The sequence below is a fragment of the Trichechus manatus genome, unplaced genomic scaffold (genome assembly GCF_000243295.1).
Source record: "Trichechus manatus latirostris isolate Lorelei unplaced genomic scaffold, TriManLat1.0 scaffold00148, whole genome shotgun sequence".
NCBI classification, from domain to species: Eukaryota; Metazoa; Chordata; class Mammalia; order Sirenia; family Trichechidae; genus Trichechus; species Trichechus manatus.
Window position 1 is genome coordinate 2,670,865 of NW_004444084.1, and position 22,909 is coordinate 2,693,773.

At 37.1% G+C, this 22,909-nt stretch overlaps 1 protein-coding gene across 8 annotated transcripts in view; it reads right to left on the reverse strand.

Annotated features, from left to right (window-relative positions):
• The window catches only part of YAP1 (Yes1 associated transcriptional regulator), a 122,523-nt gene that overhangs the window by 44,485 nt on the left and 55,129 nt on the right, over window positions 1-22,909 (reverse strand). For all 8 annotated transcript variants that reach the window (XM_004385865.1, XM_012558233.1, XM_012558234.1 and 5 more), the window contains exon 3: window positions 14,148-14,263. In XM_004385865.1, coding sequence (XP_004385922.1) covers window positions 14,148-14,263 — 116 coding nt within the window. The remainder of the gene's footprint in view (window positions 1-14,147; window positions 14,264-22,909) is intronic.

Genomic DNA, 22,909 nt, shown 5'->3' on the forward strand with positions numbered 1-22,909 from the left:
GTCAAAGAAGGAAAATTCAAATATTCTCCACTAAAACAAGCAACAGAAAAAGTGGAAAGACTGCACCCTTGTCAAAGGTGGAAAACTTGCAAGACCTGGAAAAACAAGGCAGTCCTGTCGAGTTTCAGTTCTCACAGGTTTCAGTGTATTATCTTGACTTTACAGATGAGGAAATTAAGGCACAGGAAAGTTACTCAGCTTGCCCAGGATCACTTAGCCCAAGCTAGTAAGTGGCAGAGCTGGAATTCAAACCTAGGTAGTCTAGTTCTCCAAACTCATGTTCTTAAGCACTACAATGCAAATACAACAAAGAGCAATCAAAAGATTTTGTTTTGTTTTTTAAATTTTCTTTTCCTGGAACTTTCATAAAATCCCATGGTTTTAGTCATATTCATGTGGATGACTCACAAACCTTTAATACTTCTCTCAGGGTCAACACCAGTCTCTCTTCTTCACCAAGTGGGCACTGACACTTCACAAACTATATTTCCACATTTTGAGCAGTTTTTATTTTAAAACATCATTTGCATTGCCCTTCAAATGAAATTTTAATGTAGATTTTCACTTTTCCGTGGCTAAATTTCAGCAACAGCCTCCAAATTTGTCTTTACCAACTCCAATATTAAACTTCATATGTACCAAAAGAACATCTTGCCTCAGAGCTTTGGGGAAGTAGGTCTCTGACTCGGGGCTTTCAACGGCTCCCTGAAGCCCACTAAAAAAACTTTCAAATCTTCAGGGAGTTATTCAATGTCCTCTACAGTCAGGCATTACATAGCACTGCATAGGCCCTGAAAGCATCTGGCTCTACTTATTCCTCCCAAGATCATTTCATACCCCTCCTCCTCAGTCTTCTATCAGCCCCTCACCAGAACCTTCACATGTGCGGTTCTCCCTACAGGAACTCATCTCCCACCCTCTTTGCTTAGCTAACTCCTACTCATTCCTACCTTATTTGAATTACACTTCCTTATGAAGGCCTTGACTATGTAGTTTCCCTTCCTGTTGCATCAGGTGCTTTCTCTTTGGTGAGATGATTCTGTCAACTTTAATAATTACTCAGTCAATGTTAGTCCAGCTGCATGGCTGGTTCACTCCTGTCTTTCCAGTACCTACCAGTGTCATGCACTTTCCACCTCCACATACATCCTTAATGCAGCCACCCTTCAACCTGTCTCCTCCCTGCCCCCATCATTTTTACCCACTGAAATTCTACTCTATTCTCACGCTATATACTTGTGAAGCTTTTCTCAATTCTGTCCCACTTAGAAGAATCTTCCCCACTTATGAATTGAAATTTCACTTGTTTTGAATTTTGGGGTACTTATTGCATAGTGTCTTTTACACTTGAGTTTAACTACAGGCCATGTAGTATTATGGGAAGAATATCATTATACCCTAGAAAATAGAAAAAAAGTTCATTTTTTAATGAGTGAGTATGCTCAGTTTTGCAAGGTTGTTCAGGACAAAGGTGGGAACATTTATTAGAAACTACTGCCAAGCTAGTTTGTGATATTTTGGTCTGCACATTTGAAATTGTGGTTTTCAAAATACACACGAACTAAAATATATTTATCTCTGATTCTTCTGCAGTTTTGTTTCCAAAGAAGAAAGTTTTCCCTCAACATAAACATTTTAAATTCATATGCTTGACCCTGTAAGGCTAAACAATCCCTAAATGAAAGTTCTCCCCATACTACTAAAATTTTTAGGTAGACGCAATGGAAAAGATGGTCATGTACAAATTTGGGGAACTTTTAAATATTATTATCACTAACTATTTTTGTGGCTTCAATAAGCCAAACATGGGCCAAGTGTATACAAATGCATTTATGGAAGAAAACCCAGCCAAACTTTGGTTTTAAAAAAAATGATTTCTCTACTGACTTCCAGAGTAACAGTTTCATTCTCAGGATAAAAACTGACCTGAAGCATGCAGCTCTGAGTCATGAGCTCAGATCGTATCTTTTTTGTGGACGAGCCTAGAAGCTAGAAACTAAAAATGACTGTAAGTACACTGATGAAAATCTGCTTCAGGCAACCAAGTGCAAGAGTGGTGGCAAATCCATTTCTTTTTTTTCTTCTTGAGTTTTGGTGCTCTCTCATGTCTTACAGGTAGCTAGAAGATTCTTCTGTCAAACTACTAGAACGTGCTGATAAGCCCAAACCCTTCTAGACTCCAATGGGCAGTGTGACGGATTAGACAAAATCCTGGACCACACATCTGAAGGCTCAAGTTGGAATCCTGGCATTGCTGCTTACCTGCATTTCACTTACTAGCATACTGTGCCTCAACCACTGTGCACAAATCTCCTTTACAGCAGATGCTTCACTATACCCTAATCATATGCCTCTCCTCAGCAAGCTCTAAGCTCTTGGAAGTGGGAGACTTTTAATTTTTGTCTTGCATCCCCAGGGCTTCACACTGCCACAAAACACAACCATATTTTGTTGAGCTGAAATAATTAAGTACTTATCTGTAGAAAGAATGACAGATTTTGGTAAAGTCACAATCTCTCAGGTCTTTAGTTTGTGCTTTTCTAAATTATAGATTAAAAAAAGTATATAACATTTATTTTGCAGGATTGTTGTATGGAATAAAAGCTCATATGAAATGATAAAGTCATTCATATATATTAGGCACCCAGTAAAGGTTTTATTCCATCCTAAAATAGGAATAAAAATTCAATGCTGTCGAGTTGATTCTGACTCATAGCAACCCTACAGGACAGAGTAGAACCGCCCCATAGGGTTTCCAAGGAGCAGCTGGTGGATCAAACTGCTGACCTTTTGGTTAGCAGCCAAATGCTTAAACCACTGCACCACCAGGGATCCAAAATAGGAATACTCCTGAGCAAAGTTTATCTCTAACAATAAAATTCCTCTGGTTTTAGGTTTAAACCATTTTAGGTTTAAACCATTTCTTCTACCTGTGAGTATTGCCATCACCTGGAAACTTGTTAGAAATGCAGATCTCAGGCCCCACTCCAGACCTAAGGAATCAGAATCTGCATTCTAACAAATCCCCAGGAGATTCTTCCATACATTACAATTTGAGAAGCACTGCTCTAGAATACAGAAGACTAATAAGGCTCACTTTTTTTATTAAACCTTTTTATTAAACTACCACTAACACATATTTACCAACACAGTAAAAGTACAATTAGATGAATTGAGAAATAAAAAATCACCTTTGATGCATTAAACATGACATTAAATATTATTTTAGCCTCGTCTTCAACTTTAGAAAACAGCAAGCATAGTTTAGAGAAAACTGCAAAGGGTTTGGATTGAAACACAGTTGGGTTAAAATCTTGGATTCAGTATTTATTAGCTTTGTAACTGAGCAAATTCATTAACCTGCTTGATGCTCACTTTCCTTATCTACAAAACAGATGAACACTCTCTCAATTCATTGTTGAGATTAACCCTTTTGTAACTCAATTATTTTTTCCCTTTAATTTTTTGTTGATACTATGTGTTTTCAGTAATGGAGGGCATGCTGAATCATTGAGTGTATCCGAATTTTTGGTAGGTAATATGGTTTTTGTTTTATGCCTCATTCCATGAATCATACCCTTGGAGTCCAGAGTTACATATGTGTACCCCTTGTGAACACAAATTACACCTCAGAGTCCAGAGGTACATACATGTACCAAATAAAAAATTTCAAAATTCATGTTTTTCCTATCAAAAATTCGGTGATTCAGCACCACCTCATACCATATCCTGTGAAAACAGTAATCTGTGGCACATGCCTGTTCATTTCATTTCAAACTGTTATTTAGGGCTCTGCATGCCAGCAGCACACACTGTCAATGGGACAGGAGCTTCCCAATGAACCCCAGAGGTACAAAAAGTAAGTGGTAGCTACATATACCACCGGTCCTGAAAAGGAGAAAGTGCTTAATACAGGGTAAGGCTTGTAGTAGGTGCTTAAAAAAAAAGTCAGTTCCCCTCCCTTACCTGCAATAGTTAAACTACCATTTTGTTCTAAGAATATATTTAACTTATTTTTCTTTAACCAACTTAACTCCCACACATCCATTAAACTCAAGTCCTGAACCCAACCACTTACCACTTCTACTGCCACCACCCTAGTCCATCCTCTTCCCTGGGTTACTAACAATTGCTCCCTACCTAGTCTCCCTACTTCCTGTCCATTCCCACACAACAGGTAGTGTGACCTTTAGAACTTACAAGGCCCTATATGATATGGTCTTCATGCTACCTATCACTGACTCTGTTCCTGTTGCAGTGGCCTCCTCACTACTCCTCAAACATGGCTCTGGGTCTTTTAATTGGCTGTTTGCTTGCTCGGAACATTCTTCTCCTTTTTCCCAGATAGTCATATGATTTTCACCCACACTTCATTCAGATCTCCACTCAAAAAGCATCCATCACAGAGACCTGCACTGGAGAAGCTATCTAAAATACAATCTCTCCCCATCCTCAGTCAATCAATCACTCTCTGACCCCTAACTCTTTCATTTTTCTTTGCATTTTAAACTATCTGACACATTATTTATTTCTTTATATTTTATACTCTTATCATCTAGAAGAGTGCCCAGCACATAGTAAGTACTCAATACCTGTTGAGGGAATTAATGAACTTTTGCCTCTTTAAAGAAGTCTTCCTTGCCCTCCCTCTCTTAATGATTCACGTGTTTGTTCTCACTTTCTCAGTACTCAGTGCATACCTCTGCCATAACATCTATTGTTTTTACATGGAAAAAGTCTGTCTTAACTTGACTCTGTAATCCCAGTGGCCATCACAGTGCCAGTACAAGATAGGTCATTTGATATTTGTTGAATGAATGGTTTAGTACAATTGTCTCAAGGTAAAACTACAAGACTTTGTTAAAAATCATTTTCTTGCTCATCATGTTACAGCTAAATGAACTTCCCAGAAGAAAAGGCCAAGTATAAACTCAGAGAACTTTCTAATATGCAACTTAGACTTTTTTAAGTGCAACTTGAGTCTTTTAGATTTTAACTTGATGAAAGAGCTTAGAGTTTTAGTAAGAACTTTATTTATAAAAGATTGGCTTTCTGAAAAGTTTTATTGGAGTGAAAACCAAATAGCTCATTTATACTTCAGATTGTTCAAATAAATGAACCACCTCCTTTTAATAGAATTTTAACCTAAAACAAGTTTTACTACCTCTCGGTCACCAGGAGTCAGAACTGAGTTCGCAATGTCTTTTTTTTTTTTTTAATCCTATTAACATCAAAAGAAAATATTATTTTGGAAAACTCTATTGTTAGAAGATTTTATTTTGTTTCACTCATGCTGTCTATATATGGTAGTCTATGGATATCAGTTTTAAAGAATGAGCATCTTAATCTTTCACACAAATATTCCTCCTATGAGTCATAAAATTATTGTAGCAATAGAGTAACCAGAAGAATTTAGAAATCAGTGTGAAAGACAAAATAATATTCCAACACTTATCAAGAGAAGATACAAAAGATATTTGATTTAGTTCTTTAATGCAAATAATTTAATCTCTCTTTCTTCTGACTCTAAAGCTCAGCAGAGTTCCCAAAAATCTACAAATAATCACTGCAGAAAAGCTGAACAGACATTTCTATATTTAAGCACGACCATCTAATAATAATTCATTTTACTAAGCGAGCTGCTGGCAATGATACTAATGCTTCTAAATTTTTTTCTTTATATTCTTTAACAACATCTTACTCTTCTAAATTAATCTACTGGTTAAAATAGCAGAAATAAGTATCCTTTTCTTCTACTTTATTAGGTTTGGTTTGATATTTACACCAAAATCCTACTTTCAGAAATCAAATGAACTTTACTTTTCCAAATAATTCAATAACTTCTAATAGATTTTAAAAAATTATTTATGTTCTAAGATCAGGTGAAGAGAACGCAATAATATTGAGTTTCTATATATCTCTCCCTGCTTCAGAAGATAACTTCTAAAATAGAGCAAAGAGGATAGGAAAAAAATAATTTACGTGAAATAATCATGTAAGTAAACATAAGAACATAGTACTCCCTAACACATTTGAGATTCAGATCATTATTTTGAATATCATCGCTCTCAAACTGAAATAATTTAAAAAAAAACAAATATAAAACTTATAAAAAATACTAATTTGAAGCTACTGAAAACAAAATAACTCTATATACCCACCTCTCAACATGATTAATTTGGGTTTATTCAATAGAAGAATGAAGAAATTAGTACTTTAAAAGTGTTATATATCATACATGCCAATATGTAAAGTAATATATAAAAACACACACCCCAACTGCAGATTTACTTAGTTTGAAGTCTTTGCTGATACGTTTGTGGGGGACGGGGGAGATCTTACTCTGCAAGCTTATTTTAGAAGCCCAGCTGGGTGAACTCATTGCACAAGGAATGGCCATTTCTCAGCCAACATTCATTGTTGTGTTTGCCAAATAATTCTGCATTGGCCAGGTATCCTGAGTTGAAATATTTTTTAAATCAAAAATTATGACTGGAATCAGTTAAATCAAGAAAGACCCCCAGTGAAGAGGGAATGAAAGACTCTAACTGACCATCAGAGTAACATAAGGGTCATTAGCGGTCCCTGTGTGGCACAAATGGTTAAGTGCTCAGCTATTAGCCCAAAGATTGGTAGTTCAAATGCATCCAGTGGCACCATGGAAGAAAGGCCTGGCAATCTGCTTTTGAGAAGTCACAAAACGCTATGAAGCAGTTCTACTCTGCACACATGGGGTCGCCATGAGTTGGAATTGACTTGATGACAACTAACAACAACAACAGCTGCCCTGGCGTGGGCTGACTGATGTATCATGTAGCAAGGTCAAGAATCCATCATATGAAAAGAGTGCTATGTATGGAGCATCAACGTGTTTAATAAAAACATTTAGAAGAACTCTTATACTAAAGAAGATTGCAAGCTAATATCATTTGCAACTTGACTGAACTTTACCATTGAATGATTGTATCTATTTCACAAAGAAATAGTTTCATATCTTCATATTCCCCATATACTGTTTACATCTTTTATTAAAATGAAATGGATGGTCAAAAAAAGGATTGATCTTTATTTTTAAATAAGAAAAATGGAGGTTGTTTCCATATTACCAACCATTTTTCAGGAACTTAATCATCAAATAAAACAAGACACAAACTATATAGAACAAATAGAGTCTCTTAAGGACTTGTTATATTGATTCTGGATTATTATGCTCTTGCTTTTCCTATTTTCCCTTTTCCCGTGGCCAACTCTTCTTAATTTACCTGAACTTTCAGATAAGGGGAAAAAGCAGCAATTTTGGTTTAGAAAACGATATCTGGGATAGGTGCTTGAGAGTAACTAATAAAATGCATTGTCTATCTCTTCATTGTTTTGACATTGGGCTTTATTTGTTTTATTCCCGTTTTGATTCTCCTTAATGTAGCCTTGATCCACATATTATGACTTCAAATTAACAACTTCTATCTAATCAAAAAAACTTCCAGAAGAATCAGGAAAATTTTCACTTACGTAAAAGAAGAAAAATGTATTTATGTTTAACACTGTATCATTTATACCAAATAGGGAATCTTTATGTGAATCTAAAAGCCAAAAGATAACTCACTACTTGGATAAGAGCCAGTGACCCAAATTTGAGGATACAAAACTTGTAGAAATAAACATAGTTGCAAACACAATGTGGTAACACATTTTAAAAATCATTTTAAATGAAATAACAGTGGCTACCAGTTACAGTAAATGGATTAAATTTTAAAATACCAGATCATTTATCTTTTAGCTATGCAATATACTATACTAAGCACTGTATATTATTAAGAATTGCTAACTACATACCAATCACGTTCTATAGATTGTATCATTTAATTCTCATAATACCCCATGAGTCTGGTGTTATTATTGTTATCCCCGTTTTCCAAGTGAAGAAACTGAGGCATAAGTAAATAACTTGTCCAAGATCTTGGAGCCAATAAGGGGCAGAGGTGGGATTCAAACCCAAGTCGATCTAACTTTAAGAGCCCTTGATCTTAAACACTATTCTAAATGGTCTTGCACTTACTTAGCTGCAAAGGTGAAAAGTAGAACTTCAAAGTTCATGAACTACAGCACATGAAATAGGAATCATAAACTCCTAAAACCTATTGCCAGCCCGGCAACTTCTCATTCATCCTTATGTCTAGTCTCTCTCCGTGCTTTTTAAAGTTAAAAATGGTATATCTATGTCTTAGCTATCATTGTTACATTTCACATCTATTCTCTACCTGTCATTTTCCTTGGCAACACTCGCTCTTTCCCAGTTGGTCTTTTATGCTCTGGAATAGATTACATAAAGCAGGAGTAATGTGACAGGTAAACATTAAAGTGGCTCTATACTACTCACCTTACTTGGTTCCGAACATTTTTCCCCACTGCAGTGCTTACACGTTCCTCTAACATGCATCACCTTTCTTGATCAAGAGGGTACTTTCTCCACCCATCTTCAGGTATTTCCTAGCAATTTTTCACAATAGAGAAATCTGAAAGTGCTGCATTGGCAGATTAGGGCATTAGTAAAGTAAATGCCAATGTGCTTCTGATTTTAAAACATAAAAATAGTGAATCCCTTAAACATACCTATAATAAGACATTTTGGCTTTGGACTATTATCAAAGGTACCTAAAAAAGCAGATGGATGGGTTAATTGATTTTGCTAATTTAAATCAAGGCTTATGATTTTTAATGGTCCTAAATAGTTGCCGAGGGCATTGATGGTTCAGTGGTAGGATTCTCGCCTTCCATGTGGAAGACCCAGGTTCAACTCCCAGCCAATGCACCTCATGCATAGCCAGTGGAGGCTCACATGTTGCTATGATACTGAACAGGTTCCTGCGGAGCTTCCAGTCTAAGATGGACTAAGAAGAAAGGACTGGTAATCTACTTCCCAAAAATGAGCCATTGAAAACTCTATGGATATCACTGACTTGTACATGTAGAATCGTGAATTGGTATATGTTTTTGCTGTATTCTCAACAACAAAAACAAAATAACGTCACTGAATAATCTGTGTAGAAATTGTTAAATGGGAACTTAATCTGCTGTGTAAACTCTCACTGAAAACACAATATTATTTAAAACAAAACAAAACAAAACCCTATGGAGCACAGTTCTACTTTGACATACATGGGGTCACCATCAGTCAGGGTCAACTTGACAGCAGCTAACAATAACAACAAACAGTTACCAGCCCTTTGGCGTCCAGTTATTTCTGGACCATCACAGGGTATGCTTTTTTGACTTTACTGTTGCTTTAAGATTCAGCAATCATATAGGTCGGTGTTAACAAGCAACTACCAGATATATACATATACATACATATATATACATATACATATACATATATATGTATATGTATATATCTCACACAGAGTCTACTAAAGGAGAAGTATCACTTCTCTCCCACAAGTCCTTATCTTCTAATGTTAACACAGAATGACTGTTTATCTAATTCTCGATATATAAAAATAACTTATATAGATCTCCATCATGCATCAAAAGGCTAGTGAATTAATGTACTGTAAGTATAATACATTTAATGTAACTTTTTAAGGGAAATCACCTCAAGTAATCTTTTAATAAGTTTAAAATATAAAACAGAATAGTACCATTATCTTACTGAACTATTCAAACTTCTTTAATTTACTTATTTTACTTTCTTTTCCCCATCTTTCAAATTCCTTTCACCAAGTTCACTGCCATTTCCTTGTCAATTCAATGGCACAGTTCAAGAATATAAATGAATCTTCTTCATAGGATGCAGTCAGTCTTGCCTGTGGAACCCTTTCGAGGGTGCATCTTTGGTTTGGGTGATTTCGCAGTTGTATATATTTGAAAACTTGGCCAATTACAAACCACAAGTCTCTAGTAATGAAATTCATCATTTCAACCTCATATTTTGAAAAAGGACTTGTAAAAACAAAATTAGACTCTTTGATCATTTTTTGCTAAACCAAATTAGACTGAACAAAATAAATGGGATTTCATACAAATCATAGAATTGTAAAGAATCTTAGAGGATAATTCAGCCCAGCCAACCATTAAAAATTATGCAGAAAACAGGTTTGGGGAGTCAACAGAAAATGACAGTATTTTAAGTAAAGCGGTCTGATTAGAAACAAGAATCAGAGAACACAAAGCTAGAATCAAATGTTTGAATGAAGAGATTTCTTTCTGAAAAAAGAGCAAAACTAGAAAGTTCTTATTAAAATAATTAATGATTAAAATGTAAATCAAGTTACATTTAGCTTAACACAGTAAAGTGTTTCAAAAAGAGCTGTACAGCATTCTCTTATATCTGAAGGCTTCAGATTAGCAGATTCAGAAGGCATTCCCTTTAGGGTGTACATTTTCTGTAGATACCCTGCTACCTGGAAACCACATTCTTCTAGTTATTGTAAATACCCTCCAAGTTCTCTTTGATTACTGTCTCTAGGCTCCAAAAACACCTTTAAAGGTCATTCATTTTTCAAGCTCAGAAGAGTAACACTTTTGCTGCTTTTCTCACAGAAATAAAGTCATTTCCAAATTCTGTACAATCCTTGACTGAGTGAGAGTAAGATCATTTTCTCTTAAAGCTATTTCAGAAACCATGTTACCTCACTTGACAGTGTACAGCCGCCAAGCACCATGGCTGCTTTCCAGATGGAGAAAGAGAAGCCCCTAGGTTGAAACCTTATTACCATGACACTATAGCTATGATTTTATGTGAATGACATGAGGTATATCAAGATTACAGTCCCATGACATTCATTCCAAAGCATTCTGATACCATGTAGAAGTCCTCTATTTACTCTTAAACTTCCACCGAAATTGAAGAAACAAAAGACAAGTGAATGCACATAATCAGAGTAAAAAGAAGCAGATGTTATCAATAGCCTCAGCAATGATTTGACAGTCAAGCCTCCATTTCTATCTGTGACCAAATTCACAATAATCCAGACTTAAATTAGCACCATGCTTAGAAATTTCAGGTATACTTAACATCTTACTCTCATATTGAAACTTTTGGTGACTCCTTTTCTTTTTTAGGACCCAATTTAAAAAAAAAAAAGCTTTTTGGCTTTACCTTACCTGTCACATACTCTCTTCCTTTCCTAACTCATTATACTGACTGACCATCTCCATTAAAAGCAATGACCTCTCTCGAAAAATTCTCTCCTCTTTAAGGTACAGTGTATATATTATTAGAAATAAACCACCCTTAAACAAACATTATCTGCACACCCACCACCTTCAGTATAGGCAGTTCTCCAGAATATCCACTGTAGTATTTTCAAATAGCGCCTCCAGTGCAGTGGATAAGTGCTCCACTGCTAACCGAAAGGTTAGCAGTTTTAACTCACCAGACGCTCCCAAGGAGAAAGATGTGGCAATGTGCTTCCATAAAAGATCTGCAACCTTGGAAACCCTATGGGGCAGCTCTACTCTGTCCTACAGGGTCACTATGAGTCAAAATCGACTCGACAGCAGTGGGTTTTTATTCCCTTCTACTTTCTCTGAGACTTTACTCTGTCACTTATCCTACCCCAGGTTCACATACAGATTAATAAGAGTATGGGTTCTGGAATCCCATCTCCCAAGCTAAATCCTGACTTCTACCACTTAGAAGTTGTGTAATTTGAGGCAAGTTGTTCAACTTTTCGCCTATGTGAGGAATGGCCATTATAACGATTAATGAGATGGCACAAAATGACCTTAGCCAAGTTGCGGGGCATATAACAGGACATTTATTAATTATTATAATTTATACCTTCTAATACCATTTAAATATGTGCAAATCTCTTTAGAGGCTGCTTTTTCTACTTCAAGCTCTTTCCCACTCCTCTGCCCCCAACCTCTCTCTTTACACTTTTCTTCCTCTTACTCGTAACTTGTCATAGTTGTACTCCTTGCCACTCCAACTGAAACTCTGCCCGTCAGGCTGTCTCTTTACTAAATACTACTCCAAGTAAGTATGCCAACTGAATTATATGCAGTAAATAAAACACATCTCGTATTTCTCAAACAAAATACAGACCTGAAATAAAACATAAACAATTATTTTTTAAACCCACCAAAACCAATTTGGTATATAAACTTTCATTTTAAACATAAATTTGAGCCCCAAAACTTTCATATTCTTAGACCATTTTATCATAAAATTTAATAATAATAAAGCAATATTTTTTAAAAAATCACAACGATCAACCTTGTTGGACACAAAATGCCTAACTTCTCAAAATAAGATTTAAATTAATGAGTTATTTGTTACTAATTTCCTAGGTATACTTTTAGATGGAGCACAACAAAATGAATAACGTCAATCATCTCCTTTGGACTATAAATACAGGACAGCTTTCACAACTTTTATTTGGCAACTCGGTAATTAAGAAAAAGTTACTACGTAAAAATATTAGTCAATAAATACATGCATTATTTTCTTCCTTTAAATTTTTTAAGATTTAAATTGTCACATGTATGAAACTACAGATTCTGAGAATATTCATATTATAATAAGCTAAAATGGAAGACTTAAGGAATTTTTTTTTCAAGAATTTATATAAAGTTTATGACAAGAAAAGCTCAATCACGAATCCTGCCTTGCTTTTCATTTTTAGCTCTTAACTCTTTAGAATTCCAGTGTTCAACCTGTCCAAGGCAAGAGCAGACAGTTATGGAATGGCAGAAACATTCGATCACATTGGAATCATCTTCAGAGCAGGACATTTCAAAATTTGTGAGCTCTCCTAATCAAGAAGCCCTCCTGTCAACTAACTGTACCACTCTCCCAACTCCCACCAGTCCCCTTCCTAACTGCTACTGTTTAAGAAAATCTACAGTGCAGTTATTAATATTATGCTGATCAGTTTGTTGGATAAGGAAGATGGATGGGCTGTGAAGGAGGAATCCATTAAGGCCACTAAGGCTGCCACTTACTCTTATTGCCGTCTGTGTCCTGAACCAGGGTACTCCGCAGCCGGGGATGGGGGAGGGGGCAGCAGAGGTCAGAAATCCAGCCCAAACTCTTAATCCCTGATACTTGACATGGGGTTGCATCTTCCCACAGGAAGGGGTACCTTTTCCTAATATGCACAAAAGTACATAATGGGCTGGCCATGGCCCTAAGCCCAACAAGCAAAGGAGAAAGATGTCATATAATATCTAACTAGGAAAGGTGAATGCACTAAACTTGTAATTAGTACCTACTCTGTACTAGAACTGTAATAAGGCTCTACTCACATTAATTTCCTTGAATGTCTTCCTCTCTATCGTAAGGGGCATTGTTATTCCCATCCCACACCTCCCATTCTGCAAATGAAGAGAACTACAGGTTTTAAATAGATTGCCAGATAATTAAAAAAAAAAAAAGTTGTTGTCAAGTTGATTCCGACTCATAGTGACCCCACAGGACAGAGTAGAACTGCCCCACAGGGTTTCCAAGGACTGCCTGGTGCATTTGAACTACCAACCTTTGGTTAGCAGCTGTAGCTCTTAATCACTATGCCACCAAGGTTTCCAATAAGCAAGGTACACACAGGCTTACTTGTGCTTACTTACTAATCTGTAGTGCACAATTTCACCATATCAAAGACTCATAGCAACCCTAGGCAGAAAAAAATATTACACTCAGGTTTATCTTCTGTGGAAAAGGTAGAGATAACACGAGCTAGACTTGGGGGTAAGAAAGGCTCTTTGCCTTCTAGTTACTCTCAGGGTAGAATGAATTTCTGCTTCAGAAGGTGGAGTAAGAACATCAGAGCTTTGCTTTCTACTTAAACCACAAAAGGAAGAGGGAAACTTCAACACTAAGTCCTCAGACACAGGAAAACAGCAGAAGAAAACACACACATGTCAAAATTAATCAAGCTAGGAATCTGATACACTCACTTCATAAATGAAACATTAAAAACTGCTAGCTTGCAGTTACTGGCCCCTTTATGTATTAATAACTAAACAAGACTGGCAGATAGCACATGTTCTTTTGAAATAAAATATGTCTCCCATATGAAACTGGATGAAAAATAAACATCACCCATGCTCCAGTTTCCTTAAAAGTATAATTACTATTTTCCACGGAAAGGTTTACCAATGCATAAGCATTACTCCGTGTAATCTAATTACAGCGTCTCACTCACCTGAGGCCGAGTTTATCATATTCTGCTGCACTGGTGGACTGGTGGGGGCTGTAACGTTCATCTGAGAGAGCATGGCCTTCCTGGGGTCCTGCCATGTTGTTGTCTGATCGATGTGACTGAGATAACAAAAGGGAAAAAAAATACGGCTGCATTAGCTAACAGTGATACCCCCTTATCAAAACAGGGTAGATATATGGGTTAATGGGCAAAAGGTTCCAAGTAATTTTAGAAATATACAGTCATGTCATCTTACTGCTCATATCCTTCCACCGTATCAGCCATGTTTTTCATATTTAAATTATTCAACCTTTATGTTTTAGATCTCACAACTTTGAGATTTGAAAAGTTATGCCTGGAATTTTAAGTGAAGGGAAATCACTTTCACCTAGAATATAATTATTGTTGTTGTTAGCTGCCATCAAGTTGCCCCCTAACTCATGGTGACCAACATGCACAACGGAATGAAATGCTGCCCAGTCCTGTATCATTCCCATAATGAGACCACTGTGATCTATTGGCTGGTTTTTGAAGGCCTTTCTTCCTAGCCCACCTTAGTCTGGAAGCTCTGCTAAAATCTGCTCAGCATCATAGCAACTCTCAAGCTTCCACTGACAACAGGTGGTAACCGTGCGGGAAATACATTAGCCAGGAATTGAACCCAGGTCTCCTGCATGGGTATTTTAAATAATTATTGTTGGTATTTTTGTGTGTTGTCGAGTAGACTCCAACTCATAGCAACCCTACAGGACAGAGTAGAACTGCCCCATAGGATCTCCAAGACTGTAATCTTAACAAAAGCAGACTGCCACATCTTTCTTCCACTTAGATAATTATTACCACTTCTAATTCAAAGATAAAAAATAGTTTTTCAATTAATTGTCTAAAACAATAGTTGCATGACCAAACCCCAAGATTAACAAGAGAGTCATCCAATTTTCTTCTCCTAAAGATAAGAAAGCAGTCAGCTAAGTGCTGAAAGGTTGGCAGTTTGAGTACACCCAGAGGCACACTGGAAGAAAGGCCTGACAACCTACTTCCAAAAACCAGCCATTGAAAACTCTATGGAGCACGGTTCTATCTTGACACATATGGGGTCACCATGAGTCGAAATCGACTTGACAGCAACTGGTTTTTTCATTTCTTTTTAGAGATAAGAATGTCAATTAATATATAATTTTAGGCCTAAAACCATTTTCAAGTAAAACACAAAAAGATGGAACAGTCTTATTACAATACATAATCCAAGGCCAAAAAAGAATTAAAAACTTAAATTTCTAATCTGAGTTCTCTCTTCTTGGATCACCTCATGGTAAATAACCATGTAAATGGTAAGGAAATGGCACTTTGTCATTAACTCTCCTGAAATGAAACTAGAATGGAATCTCATCAATAATTTTATCTTAACAATAACACAGTAAGAAAAAATCATAGACGGGCCAGAATGGATCTTTACTATCTACTGGAGATGAGAGTAAACTTCTTTTAGCTCCTAGACAAGCAGGACGGGGATGAAAATAGGATAAGAATGTGCAAGACTGTGCACAAGAATGCCTAAGAATGGGCAAGATTAGAACACTTCGTAATGCACTGTATCTGTCCATTCAAGGCTACTACAGACCAACTAAAAAGAAGCCCTGGTGGTAGAGTGGTAAGTACTCAGCTGCTAACCAAAAAGTCAGTGGTTCGAACCCACCAGACTCTGCAGGAGAAGGATGTGTCAGTCTGCTTCCGTAAAGATTACAACCTTGGAAATCCTATGGGGCAGTTCTGCCCTGTCCTACAGGGTTGCTATGAGTGAGAATCTACTCAACAGCAATGGGTTTAATGGATAAACACTAAGAGAAAGAAACAGTCTATTTAGTGGAATATATAATTTTTCTTCTCAAGTGCTAACTTAACAGCACCTCTTTCTTTTTTTTTTTTCTCTACCAGATATATCTGCTTTTCAGCAATACCACTAACATTTGGTTAGGTCTAGACAATATAGGCAGTACCTTATTCAAGTCTTTCTGTCTGAACATCTTATTCCAAAAGATTAAGTCTCCATCAAGCCCAGCAAGGGCTTATTCCTCCTCCTTTTCAATCCTGCACATGAGTCACTAAACAAATAAAACCATAAAAGTTCTCTGCATATACAGTGCTTCTTATGCTTACAGATATTAGGCAATACTCATGTGGCTATTAATAAACTCACAATCAAGGAAAGAAGCTTAAAAAGCTACACAAAGACCAAAATTTAGGAAAATATGTCTCATGATCTGTTGTAATGTTAAGAAACCAGGAAAGGAAATGGCCAGTGATTCATTACTGACTCTTAAGTTTCAGTACAAATGTGTACCACTGCCTATTCCTTGTCTCAAGTACTTTCTTAAAATCCCTGACATATGTGAGGGGAGAAGGAGAAGAGAGGAAGGTATACTAGATGCAAGTTCAGGATTCTGACTGCTGAAGGTTTTCTCAATATCTAACAGTAGAAGTCCTCTGAAAACTAAACCACCACAAAAATCATATTAACCCATTTATAATCTTCAGCTCTTGAAGCAACAGTTGCAATCAGATAGAGCTCCACCAGAGGGTTTAGGAAGAGCCATATAAATGGAAAGGAAATGACACCCTGTCCGATGTCATTCTGATGACTGAAAATGGCAACCACATGAATTGTCCCAAATAGCAAAGCCAACCCATAAATCAGTTCTTAAGTGTTCTTTCCTATATAAATACACCAGGGTTTTGAATATAACGTAGAGAATTCATACTTCTCTCAAAAGATCCATTATTTTGCTGAAATATTACTTATATGTACAAATGCTAAATTTTCCTCTTGAAAAAGCTGCTGAACTTCAGTAAGTTAGTTTAGAGCCCTATTAAACTGTGAGATGTTACTTCATGTAATGTTCCACCTACTTAAAAAAGATCTACACTTTTTTAAGGACGTAGTGGTTGAAGACATGCAAAGAGATAATTGATAGGGTACAGTCATCCTTCAGTGAGTGGGAAGGGACAAGATACAGATATTACTTCCACTAAATTGTAAAAAGAAATAAGAAAGGAAGGATGAGGTAGAAGCAAAGTTGAGCAGGTTCCTATGTGATGGCTTCTGCTCTCTTAACACAAGAGGACTAAGGATAAGATGACTGACAAGGCTGGCAGTATTAGTACCTCACTGTGCAAACAGAGAATTGAGGGACTTGCCCAAGGTCACACACTAGTAGACAGGACAGCACCCTGTATCCAGGAATTCTGAAACCAATTTTTATACTGAACATGTATATGAAAATGGCAATACTCAACGTGTAATTTCCTTCTTATATATATTGAATATCTGATATTACACAAACACGTAGGGGGAGTAGTATAAAAAGGCATGTGAGAAGGCTTAATGTGAATTAAAGTACTGGCGATTCAATATCTAGTCCCACCAGAATTATAAACTTCTCGAAGGTGCCTGGTGCATAACAGGGTTCAATAAATAAATAAATAATATGCTGAACTGAATGAAGATAAACCATGTATTATTCAAGACTGTAGAAAACTAAGTGTTTACATAAAAACTAATCTGAAAAAGGGCTGCAGAAGGAATTTTATCATACAAAATACATCAATTCTAAAAAGCGTCAAACTCTACATAACAAAATCAAAACTACAAACCAAGGAGATAAAACTAAGGTAAACACATAAAACAGTATTTACATAGTTAAAAATTGAAGAGTCATTATATGTACCATAGAAAATAATTAGAAGACCTAGTTTATCTTGTTCCTAAGGATAGTACAGCTGCTGAACTTACTATAAAGAAAACAGTAAGTGTGAAATTCTACAGCTCCTTCAATACATATAAATAAATAATCCTACTATTATTTTGGAAAAGAAAGAGTGGTTGGACTTATGACCAAGATAAATCCTATGATTTCACTCTAGAGCAACTAACACTAGGAAACAACAGACATGTCAAAGTTTAGATCTAACAACCATATGATGAAACATACGCAGCTGCACTGTGACCAACGTCTCCATCCAGCAGCCGTCTCTCCTGCGTATACACAGCCGCCTCTCCCTGTTGGTTTCTGTCTTTTTATTTCACACTGCAGAATCTGGCCTTGCGTATTAGATGACTTAGCAAAATGTATACAGAACCAAAAACAAAGGGCTGAAATTCTGAAGTGAACCATTAGAAAATCGACTTTGCATAATTCTACAAGTTAATGAAGACAATGGTAATTAGAAATATTTAAAGAGCTTAATATCCTCCTATGAGATGTTTAAATCTCGTGAAACTCAAACCTGGGCCTTGAACACGCAGGGGTTCTGATCTTACAAAGAATAATGATATTACGTTCACTTCTACTAATTACAGGAAAAAACCATGAGAAAACTAAATGTGACCTGAAGCTACAGTAGAGAGACTCAAAGATCTCATCCTCTCAAGGACATAGTTCTGCAGGGAGGATGATGACATGTCATTACTGCATGGGTCTCTCACAGAGTTGGGAAAAAATCACTTTAAACCCCCCACCCACACACACACAAAAATTCCAACAGCCTTCTTTACAGAAATGGAAAAGCTAATCCTCGAATTTACATGACATTGCAGAACCCCAGAGACTATGACTCAGAATTGAAGCCACTCCCAACGTCCACCTTTCAGCCAAAGATTAGACAGGCCCATAAAACAAACAATAACACACGGGAGGAACTTGCTTCTTAGATCTATCAAGTATACAAGATCAAAAGGGCAACACCTGCCCAAAAACAAATAGGAGAAGGCAGGAAGGGACAGGGAAACTGGATGAATGGACACAGGGAACCCAGGGTGTAAAGGGAAAGGGGGAGAGTGCTGACACAATGCAAGGACTGCAAACACTGTCACAAAATAAACTTGTGAATAAATTTTTGAATGAGAAATTAATTTGCGATGTAAATTTTCACCTAAAGCACAATAAAATTAGAAAAAAAATGATATGAAATCACAAGGGGCCCTGAATAGACAAAATAATCTTGAAAAAGAAGAAAGTAGGAAGACTTACACTTCCCAATTTCAAATTACTGCTGTTGTTGTAGGTGCCGTGGAGCTGGTTCCAACTCATAGCGACCCTATGTACAACGGAACGAAACACTGCCTGGTCCTCCACCATCCTCACAATCATTGCTATGTTTGAGCCCACTGTTGCAGCCATTGTCTCAAACCATCTTGTTGACAGTTTTCCTCTTTTTCACTGACCTACTCTACCAAGCATGATGTCCTTCTCCAGGGACTGATTCCTCCATATAACGTGTCTAAAGGACGTGAGATGATGCCTCGCCATCCTCACCTCAAACTACTATAAAGCTATAGTAACCAAAACAGTCTGGTACTGGTATAATGATAGAAATATAGACCAGTGGAATACAACTGAGAGCCCAGAAATAAACTCATACATCTACAGTCAACTGATTTTCAACAAAGGTGCTACTTTCCCATTGATTCAATGGGAAAGAATAGTCTCTTCAATAAATGGTGCTGGGATAACTGGATCTCCACATGCAAAAGAATGAAGCTGGACCCATACCTCACGCTACGTACGAGAATTAATTTAAAATGCATCAATGGTCTAAATGCAGAAACTGAAACCATAAAACTCTTACATAAGAGTGATGCTTTGGGACCTAGTTTTCGACAATGAATTCTTAGATATGACACCAAAAGCACAAGCAACAAAAGTGAAAACAGATAAATTGGACTTAATCAAAATGAAAAACTTCTGCATATCAAACGATTTTATCAACAAAGTGGTAGCAAAAAAATGGTACAGCTGATACGGAAAACAGTGAAATAAGTCAGTCACAAAAGGACAGATGATCCCACTTATATGAAATTTCTAGCAATAGGCAAATGTATAGAGACCAAAATTTATTAGTGGTTATGAGGGGTGGGAAGGAGGGGTCAACGGGATGTCTTTGCTTAGGGGGCACTGAGCTTGTTAAGGGTGATAGAAAAATTTAGAAATGAATAGTGGTGACGGTTATGTAACATGATGAGTATAATTAATGTCACTGAATTATAATGTAAAAAATGTTGAAATGGCAAATGTTTTCTTTATATACATATATATATACCCCAAACCAAACCAAAGCCACTGCCATCAAGTTGATTCCGACTCATAGTGACGCTACAGGACAGAGTAGAACTACCCCATAGGGTTTCCAAGGAGCGCCTGGTGGATTCCAACTGCCGATCTTTTTTGGTTAGCAGCTGTAACTCTTAACCACTACGCCACCAGGGTTTCCATATATAAAACTCCAATAAAAATAAAAACCTCCAATTATATTAAGGTTAAGTGATCGAAGGGCTGTTGTTGTGTGCTGTCAAGTCGATTCCGACTCACAGTGACCCTACTGGACAGAGTAGAACTGCCCCATAGGGTTTCCCAAAGAGCGGCTGGTGGATTTGAACTGCTGACCTTTTGGTTAGCAGTCTAAGCTCTTAACCACTTTGCCACCAGAACTCCCAATCCAAGGGGAGCAATGCTGGGATTTAAACTCAGAACTGAAAGATGAATAATCTGCACCCTTTCTGCTACATCAGACTTCCTCTAGTGTTGTGAAGACATTCTGGGTGTTTTTTTAGATTTCTGAAGACAACCTACCTCTACACCACCACCCCTCCCCCAACTCTTTGAATAATTAAATGCAAGGAAACAGGAATCTCCTCTGGAATAACACCCAGCTGACTAAGAAACTCAGAATCACACATCTTTTGCATCTCTCTCATTCACAAACAAAGGGAATGTGGTAGATGAGAAGTTCCCAGGGCTTTTAGATGGGACCAATGATAGAAGAAAGGTCCTACAGACAAGTTCCCACGTACTAGATACACGTGCTGCTTCCTCATTGAAACCTGGGGATTTTACCGTGCAAGAGAAAGTTGCCAACTTCTGTTAACTGCTCTCAGGATGATGTGGCTCTTCTGAGGAGCCAATGGCAGCAGATAATAAAAAGAGATCAGACAATCTGGTGTTGGAATGTTGTGAAGCAGAGACTGAGCACAGTCAAGACTTCCCTACCTTCACAGGAAACCTATCATAATGGTTCTCATTCACTTCTCAAAACGATCTTCCCTTAATAAATGAGGGCACGGAGGTTCAGAAAGATACAGTAATTGGCTTTCAACAACACTGTAGTAAATGGTATAGCCACTTTAAGCTTCTAGCTCAGTGCCCTTTTCATTCTATTTTATTGGCCTCTAAGTAGAAAAGCATTTTCTAAAATGATAATTTGCCACTCTAGCAAAGAGAACTTTTACAAGGAATATAATGAGAAAAAGGAAGCAGAATACTTTTAAATGCTTCCTTTTTTAATTCATTAACTATTAGGACTAATCCAGAACTAGCAAATGAGCTCTGCCATCAGAACAGAAAGCATCTTTATCACACAAAATACACAACCATTAATTGAGGGCACTGGTAAAGAGATATATTAGTTATGGGGCTGTTATGGTTACTATTGCTACTTCTTTAAATTGGTGGTTGACAGCTTTAAAAAGTTATCCTGGTTTTAGTCCCTCCTACTTTGCTCAGGACTTTAGAAACATGGATCTCTAGCGCTAACATAAATTAAGATGCAGACATCATAACCTGCAAGCTGCTTCTCTGTTTAGGTGTTGTCTTCTTGCTATATTGTAGTACTCAATTCCCCACGAAAATGTTGGTTTCAAAGACCATCTCTTAAACTATCTCTAAGAGTCTACCGGAGCCCTGGTGGCATAGTGGCTAAGAGCCCAGGCTGCTAACCAAAAGGTCAGCAGTTGGAATCCACCAGGCACTCCCTGGAAACCCTATGGGGGCAGTTCTAGTCTGTCCTATAGGGTCACTATGAGTCGGAATGGACTCAACAGCACACGACAACAAGAAGAAGAGTCTACCACAAGGGATTTTCCCTACAGTTTCCTGCAACATATATAGTTGTTATGCTAGCATGTAAGAAAATTACAGGTTTTAACAGTAGTGAACGCATTCTGGAAGTGAGGCATAGAGAGATGGCTTAGACAATCTAGGTTATTCTTAAAAAAAAAAAAAAACTTTATGAAATAAGTGTTCTCAGCTATATAAACTTCATATAAATCTTTGATTTTTTTGAAGCAGCTACCAAATTTCTTGAGGCCACTGTTCTTCCTCAGGTAATCTTTTCTTCCTACTGGCCCACAAGACACCTAATTTCTGCTTAATCTTTTAAAGACCCAAATCTGTAGCCCCTCCTTTTAAAAGCCTCATCTGGAGAACAGTAAGAAAGGTCAGGCAGACATCCAAGCTCTGCCAATAACAAGCTGGGTCGTGGCGGCCGGTCATTTTATCAATCTGTTCTGTCTTTAGTAAAATGGGAGTAATCTTATTTACTTACTTCCCAGGGTTGTGACAATTAAATTCAATAACATATAAAAAAGCAACCAGTACTGCAGCTCTTGGTACACAAAAGGCCCTCAAACGTACGTCCCGACTTCCTTCCTATGCTAGTTCAATATTTAAAATAGGAAAAACTTCACAGTGCATGAGCCAAGACAAGAAAGTGTTTAAGAATGAGATCAGACTCAACTAAGTGAGGATGACAGCTCCAGAGCTTTAAGCACTTTGAAAAGGAATTTGGTTTTCACCTGATAGGTGATGAAAAGATGCAGTAGGCAGACCTACAGGTCTACAGGTTTTGGGGGCAGGGAATAGAAACAATAAAAATGTTTCTGGACCATTAGTTCAACCTGCACAGAGCTACCAGTTTAAAGTAATAATAAACTA